Source organism: Octopus sinensis, linkage group LG4, assembly GCF_006345805.1.
Source record: "Octopus sinensis linkage group LG4, ASM634580v1, whole genome shotgun sequence".
NCBI classification, from domain to species: Eukaryota; Metazoa; Mollusca; class Cephalopoda; order Octopoda; family Octopodidae; genus Octopus; species Octopus sinensis.
In genome coordinates, this window is record NC_043000.1 from 87,092,511 (window position 1) to 87,101,349 (window position 8,839).

The following is an 8,839-nucleotide window of genomic DNA, read 5'->3' on the forward strand; positions in this document are numbered from 1 at the left end:
GTAACTACTTTTGAATTTCCAGTTGTTGAGGATTGCAAAAGAATTTTCATTCATGTGTTTAAATTACATATGTGCATATTTACAGAGGTTGACATTTACACACACACACACATACACACACACACGCACACACACATGTCTGAGGCATGTGTACCTTATACCTTGAATCGACATTTTTCTTTATCCTTAACAAAAGCAACATCCAGTAAAAATGCATCTAGATCGTGTATCATTGATCATCTAGGAGATGCAAAAATAGCCATATATGCATTTGCTACCGATTATTACTGTAATATTTATAGAAATAACACTATGAGAACTTGTTTTTAAAGAAAGTCGTGCAACACATTGTGGGTACTCATAACTTCTAGACGTTTTAGACTATTGTGGCGACAAGGATGTCGGCGACGATGACGATGGCGATGATGATAATAATATTTTTACCTCCTCCCCACGCCACAAAAAATAAAAAAGGTAAACTAACAAAAAGCACATCTTCATGAAAAACGCATCTAACGTATTTGTTAAAAGAATCAGATCAATTTAGTCTCCTGTGGGAAGCATGGATCCAAACAACAGCAAACAATCGCAATTGTTGGTAATTACTAAAGAAACGTGAAATGTGTCAGAAGGTTTTTATAAGTCTGTCATCTGCGTTTTATACCTTTCTACTATCATTTTTATACACAAAAGAAAGCATTTTACTTAGTTATCTGTAATGGGTATGGAGGAACAGCTCTTTGTTGTTCTACCAAGTACAGCGAAGACACAATGGTGATGGGATTCATGCAGCTGTGCCGAATATTTATTTAAAAGCTCAACATATACATTAGTTTTTGTTTGTTCAGTATTTGTTGAGCTAACTCTTGTCCTTATCATCATGAAGAATCAACGAATATTAATCACTTTTCTAGGAATGTTATATTTTATAACAGGTATGTCAAAAATATTTAGTTATCCACTATTTTTTTCTTGTTTTGAAATTGGTTGTCCACCATTTGTCACAATTCTATTTAACAAATCTCCAATCTGAACAGTATCAGTTTAGTTTCTGATCAATGAAATATTATCTGTAATATTTCACGGTCTACAGTGGAGAACGCTAGGAATACCAGAAACAGAAAATTTCATTGAGTTTTGATTTTTAAATAATAAAAGTTTCTGGTGGAAGGAAGTAATCGGTGAGTAATCGTATAAAAGCAAATGATGTGGGGAGAATCAAAAGAAATAATTTTATAAAGTAAAGTTAGATTAAAATCCCAAGCGAAATTTAAATTCAATATAACAGTTAAGATTTCAATACAATGTTAGAAAATATCAATTCTCGATCCTTATTGCTGCATAATAAAAACATCATAAAAACTTTATAAAGGGGAACTTAAAATATAAAATAAATCAATAAAATGAATCGAAAATTTCATTTTTAAATGAAATTCATCATCAGTTGAAGTTCCTCTCTCCCCAAACACTATTATTATGAAATGACTAAACTACATATTAATCCTCAATTGTTTGCACTTTGCAATAATAAATATATATACCAATATGATCGCATTCTCTCCCTACTAGTAGTTTATAATTCTCACATATTTAATTAATCCTTGGTCGACCGGGTTCAAACCTGTTTTTTTATCCCAAGGGGATAAACGAAACAAATATGAGTAAGATGCAGGCCGAAAGCCAATATAGGCACCTACGAAAGAAAAAAATTAAACATTACGTCTAACATATTAATTTTTAACATTTTATATTGGATTTCTTAAAAAAATATGGATGTATTATGGCGAGCTTCGTATATAGGTGGCAATTGCCATATAGTAAGTTCCATATGGTTGGTGGCAAGCGCCTGGTCAACCGACACTATGATTAATTTGAATCCTGAGTATCTATTATTCTACTTAGTATATTGATGTCATTGGAGAAGGTTTATACACTTCTCTTTCCCTACACTCTGAATCAATGACGATGATCTCTTATCAAATAACTGACTCTATTACATGAGTGAATGTGATAAATACGTACAGCTGCCCCTCAGTTCACAAGATAGGTTGGTTCTGCGAATCACCATATAAATCGAACTCGTAAAAAGCGATGGAAATAAGCTTCTAATGATATTAATAAAAACACAAACGTGAAATAGTTATTTGTTGAAATGAATATTATAAATATGATTATCGTGTATCGTAATATTGGGTTTTATCTTCTACCCAAAATAATAGAGCTTTTACCCGTTGTTTCTATAATGTTACTATGTATGTATGATTTATGCATTAAGGTTACTGAAGATCAAGCAATTATTCTGGCTCTCGTGCTTAAGACCGTTTTATCAGTTACTTAGTTTATAATAAATTGTTTCGTAGTTTCCATCAAACGCTTTCCAACGTCGAAAATATTTAACAAAATGTATATATATATATATACATACATACATACATACATACATACATACATACATACATATATATATATATATATTATATATATATATATATATATATATATATATATATATGCATATATATATATGTATATATATATGTGTGTATGTATATATATATATATATATAATATATATATATATATATATATATATATATATATATATATGCATATATATATATGTATATATATATGTGTGTATGTATATATATATATATATATATATATATATATTCTAACTTAAGTGTATGTTGAGATCGTGGTATAAGTCACCATCGAAGAAGTGAAGCAAAAGTAAAATGAAAAGTTGCTGAGAAGTTGAGATGGAAATAACTAAATGGTGATTCTATATAGTAAAGTAAAAACAACAACAAAAACGACCCGAGCCCAAAACAAAATCCTAAAGTTCTTTCGATTCTTCGCAGCGTAATGGTTATATGACACTTTCCCAATTCTTTACACAGTATTTTTTTTTGCATTTTCGTTAAACTCTGCAAAGTCTTTCGAAATGCAGGTGTTCGATAGTAGAGGGTAGATGAGGTAGTGTTCCTTAATATTGTTTGATTCTCTACATTCACATATGGTTGAGTTGATCTTACATCCCCATCTAACCAAAGTCACTTTTGATTGCCCTGTTCTCGCTCTCAGGCGATTTAATGCCTTCCGTTGTATCCATGGTTCTTCAATTGGGGAATTCTTATGTCGATTGGAGGAGAGGTGTTCTCAAGCCTTTAATTCCAGAGCTGAAATCTGTTTTTTTCTTTCCCTGATATGCTTAGCGGCTAGGCAAGAACGAGGAAGTTTCTTTGTGACTTCAGTCATTGGACTACAGAAAAACCGTGTAAACTGAGTACCGTATGAACCGAGGAAAACAATATTTGCTTCTTTTTTTAAATGGTTTAGTCAGAGAAGAAAACTGACTGTTTTAGGAAGGAGCTTGATTGGTGGGAAAGGAAAGGAAATTATATTCAAGCCGAAGACCTACGCTAGACGCTTGCAATAGAGTGGGACTCGATAAAGACGCCAAAGAACGAGGCGGTAGAATTAAACCAGGCTAAGGATTAAGGCTACCACCTAACAATGGGAACACTTAGTAGTCTTTGTCTACCGAATTTCACTCACAAAGCTTTCGTCGGTCCAAGCCTGTGGCTGGAGACACTTGTCTGTTTCCGCGCATTGAGAACGAACCTGGAACCACAAGTTGGGAACAGAACTCCTTGACACTGTTTTAAACACGTTAGTACTGCAGGATACGATTAAGGCCGTGCATTGGCAGAATAGTAAAGGTGACGGACAAAATTTCTTACAGAATTTATTTCGGTTTTTATGTTCCAGGTTCAAAATTCACGGTTGTCAACATTGTATTCCATTCCTCCAGGATCAGTGAAATAACGTATCATACAACTACTGGAATTCGTATAATCAACTTTTTCTTGCATCCGATTAAATTCAGGACCTTGTACAAATATAAGACATTATAAAGGGCAGTTGATTGGCAGAATCGTTAGAGTCGCGGATAGTGATACTTACAGCTCTTTATATTCTGAATTCCAATTTCACTGAGGTTAAATTTGCCTTTGATACTTTCGGTTTTGATAAAATGAAGCACCAGTAAAATACAGGAGTCCACATTACCTAGTGTTCCCTTCTTCCTTAATTTGGAGCTTTGTGCCTATGTGAGAAACGTTATTATTGATACTATTCATCCGGACATCATTTCCATTTGGACTAATACTATTCATCCGAGCATCATTTGGATAGAAAATTTGTTTCGCATTCCTGATGTTATCTTCAATTTAAAAAAAAAATATTTGAAGTGACACATTTAATTATTTCCCATAATAAAATTATTCAATCACCAAGCTTGTAACATCGAAATAGCATAAAGTGATTCTTTGATAATTACGCAGTTAATAGAAAAATATGTTCTTTGGTTGCCTCTAATCAAGTAGATCCTACAACTCGAAGTATTTCATAAATATTTTAATAATAATTGATCACCTAACATAGCTGCAAGTCGACACGTGATTCTTTATGAGGTTGCTTGTCCTGCTACAAATACCGCTGAAGTCTCTCTCAAACAATATCGTTGTTAAACAAAAGCGGGAGACAATGGATAATGTAGTGCATTGCTTGAATAAAAAGGTCGGGATGATCTCGGTTACAATGGCTTTTATCACTAGTCTACTTGATCAGAATTGATCAACATTAACCGCAACACTAAAAGCAAAGTTTTGCAAGACTTTCGAATGCTAACAATGATTATTAACAACCAAATCGTTTCCATTGTGTCATAAATATATCTTCGATTTTGTAACAACGAAAGAAAACAAAATAAAAATGTTATAGTTCATATGCTTACTATTTTGGAGATATAATAACATTAAAAGTTGAAACAAAAGAAAACAAAACAAGAACAAGCATTTAAAAGACATGATATACACCCATTGAAGAAGCTACCGATAGGTATAGTGAAAAATATTTTCGAGGATATATAAATCAACAGCAACTGCTTTGGGGAAAGGAAAGGAAGTGAATTATAGACAAACAACAATAGGAGAGTGTGTTTACGACTGTCCCCAAATATAACAGTATAAACATTCCATCTCTAAGGTATATAGTCCGTACATCTTCTCAAGTACAAATTAAAGTAACTTCGGAACAAAATAATATAATTTCGGAACAAATTAAGATAGCCCTGAAAAAAATTAAAATAATCACCGAGCTATAATTAAAGACTCCCTTCAAACCATTTATCCGATGGTTTTTAACTCACGAATCCTAAATTATAGTTTAATTTTCAACGACAATATTTTGTAATAAGTATCAAAACATCTTTTATGAATTTATGGCAAACTTCTGTCTGGAAATATAAAACATAGTTACTGTGATTGTAAACGCATTTACCACTGTGAAATCATTCTTCTATAACGACTTGCTAGAATTTGTTGTAGCACATCAATCAATCCATATGGTGAATCTAAACATTGGCAAAAATTCATCATATTAATTGTTGGTATCCATTTAGCATATTCAATATATTAAATACATTCATAATCTATCTTTGATATAATTATGATCTATCTTCTTGACGTTGTCAAAAACACTTCCGCTGTGCAAACGTAATGCATGATTTTTGCGCACATAATTATATTCTCTTCTCTCCTTAACGCTATGAGCAGCAGCAATGGCTCGCCAATTTTCTCATTTAGCGAGCAGTACACGCATATGAATTTCAAATGCAGACTTCGCATGTGGCCACCGCTTGCTTCTATGTTTTGACTTCTCAGAAAATAGCAGTAATTGTAGCTTAATACAAGCTTTGCGACTGACTTTGTCATTCGTAAGTGAACATAGTATTGTAGGCCAAAGTCAAATAAAATGAATTCAGATTTAAAAAGCATCAACGTATGTTCATACAATTCAAAATATAAGCATCTATTTAAAGTATTTAATTTACTCTAAGATTATTTTAACTTGCTCTGAATTTACTTTAATTTTGCTTCTTGGTTATTATAATTTGTATCTAAAAAAACAAAACAAACATATAGTATTGGTGCTCCTTTTCTCCAATAGAAAATTAACAAGTTCGAACTGAGATTGTTTTTATTTTTTACAATATTAAGAAATATGGCGATCGGATGACGAAAGATAAATCGCCAAAGTAGCGAAGCGCGTGACGTACTAAGGAGAGAGAAGGGGAGAAAGAAAGAGAGAGAAAAGAAGGGACAGTTTTGATAATCATCAACCATAGATTATGTAAACTTAAGAATACCTACAGAAATGTTTCTCTAAAGAGATTATCAACTATAAAATGTATGTGGAAGCTTTCATAATCATTTATATTTTAATTATTTTTATCACACATTGACAAATATTAATAATATAATCACGAATAAGTATTAGTTAAGTATCTAAAACATTTCGGAGACGTTCTAACATTTGTCTTACAAAAGAATTATCATGAATGCTCCCATAACTTTTAGATGGCATTATTTTAAATCTGCCATGAGGAGATTTTATTGACAAGATTAGACAATACTTATCTTCTTAGATTTCTTCTGCTAATAATTGTAAAGAATTGTTGTAATTGTCTTTGTACAGTCCAGCCAGGATCATGACAAGAATCATTTTAACTACAATAAGAACGAGAGAACGAAAGAGGGGGAGAGAGAAAAATTGGGAGCGAGAGAATGAGGGAAGGAGAAAAAGAGGAAGAGAGAATGAGGGAGGGAGAGAAAGAGGAAAAGAGAGAAGCATACATTCATACGCACATACACATCATATATACATATGCATACATATATGTATGTATATATAACTAGCACTACGTCGATTACGACTTCGAGGGTTCCAGCCTGCTCGTAAAATTAACGTGCGAGTGGCTGAGTACTCCAGCAGACACACGTACCCATAACGTAGTTCTCAGGGAGATTCAGCGTGACACAGAATGTGACAAGGCTGGCCCTTTGAAATACCGATACTACTAATTTTTTTGCCGGCTGAGAGGACTGGAGCAATGTGAAATAAAGTGTCTTGCTCAAGGACACGATGCGCCGCCGGTTTTCGAACTCACAACCTTACGATCGTGAACTGAATATCCTAATCACTAGGCCACGTATGTGTGTATGAGTATATATCTCTCTCTTTCCTCTTTCTCTCCATCCCTCATTCTCTTCCTCTTTTCTCCCTCCCTCATTAGCTCTCCTTATTTTTTCCCTCCCTCATTCTCACTCTCCTAATCTTTCTCTCTCCCCCTCTCACGTCCTTATTGTAGTAAAATGATTCTAGTTATGATCTGTATAAAGACAAACATAAAATCACGTTAATGATTATTATTAGGTAGTCAGCATGGAATGAAAATTTATATGTAATTTATATATATATATAATATATATATATATATATATATATATGTTAAGGAGAATTTCAGATAGGTTCATCAATTTATTTATACATATATTCTGCCATAGATCAATGCATATTAGTCTTTAAAATATACCAATGTATCAGTCGTTAAAATATTAAAACATTAAAAATTCATGAATACACACATATATAAAAAATCTAATATACATATATAAAATGTGGAGGCGCGTGGCTTAGTGGTTAGAGGTGTCAGCACCATGATCGTAAGATTGTGGTTTCGATTCCTTGACCGGGCGACGCGTTGTGTTCCTCAGCAAAACACTTCTTTTCACGCTGCTCCAGTCCACTCAGCTGGCAAAAGTGAGTAGCGCTGTGATGGACTGGCGTCCCGTCCAGCTGGGGAACGCATACGCCATAGAAACCGGGAAACCGGGCCCATGAGCCTGGCTAGGCTTTAAAAGGACGCATTTATTATTTTTATACATATATAAATAGATGAGTGTAAATAGGTTAGAACGGCGTTGTAAAAATTATCAAGAATAAAAGTATGCCCTTACAAAAAGGTGAATAAAGTAAAGTCTCTCGAAGAGCGAATAAGAAAAACAACGTAGCGATGAGACTGGAATATTTAAAAAAAACATGTAAATAATCCGAGAGAATAAGTAATGTTGTTAAGGAAAAATGTCGATGGTAATCCTTTTACGAGGTCGACTTTGCCTTTCATCCTTTCGGGGCGATTAAATAAGTACCAGTTACGCACTGGGATCGATATAATTGACTTAATTGACCCTCCCCAACCAATCTAATCAGACCAAAAAAATCAAAATTTAGGAAGCGTGAAATAATATGGTTTGCCCCGCCCTTCATTCTTCAGGTCAAATCTTTACCCAAATTGTTTTTTAAGATACCGAAAGAAAATTTTCCTAAAAATCATTATAAATATTATCTCATTTTTCATAAATCATCTGTGAAATTATCGTACACAACTACGAATTTACGTTCGATCATAGCTTCCATCAATAGATCTAAACTCAGACTTAGGAAATCTACCCGCACAAATCGTTCTAATGAACTCCATAACCCCCAAACTGACACTAGCTCTAACGAAAACATTACGCCATGTTAACCCCTCACAGTAGAGAATGACTTAACACCTAATAACCGGAGAATTAATATCGATGCGGGGGTGGGGAACATGTAATTGTCGATTAAAGGAGTCGTGTCCGTTAGGCGGTTCTTTACGTAATGATGTAGTGTATAGGTACTATGTAGAAATCCCTGCTACACAGAGGATAAGAATTTAAATAGGAAGCACTATAGACTTTAAACGTCGATACAGGGCCAATTTGAACTCTTCTACTAACGCAAAATATAAATCTTCTACAACGCTAGCTTCGTAAATACAAGTCATTTTCGACTCTCACCATATTCAACTGAATCTATCTATCTATCTATCTATCTATCTATCTATCTATCTATCTATCTATCTATCTAATTATTAATTAAATATATAAATTGCATATCAATTTTT

The 8,839-nt window shown here is 33.3% G+C and overlaps 1 protein-coding gene across 3 annotated transcripts in view; it reads left to right on the plus strand.

Annotated features, from left to right (window-relative positions):
- The first annotated feature begins 818 nt into the window (after positions 1 to 818).
- The window catches only part of LOC115210937, a 172,850-nt gene continuing 164,829 nt past the window's right edge, over positions 819 to 8,839 (plus strand). For 2 of the 3 annotated variants that reach the window (XM_029779727.2, XM_029779728.2), the window contains exon 1: positions 819 to 935. In XM_029779727.2, coding sequence (XP_029635587.1) covers positions 881 to 935 — 55 coding nt within the window. In that variant the 5' untranslated portion in view covers positions 819 to 880. The remainder of the gene's footprint in view (positions 936 to 8,839) is intronic. The other variant, XM_036502233.1, reaches the window with a different exon arrangement.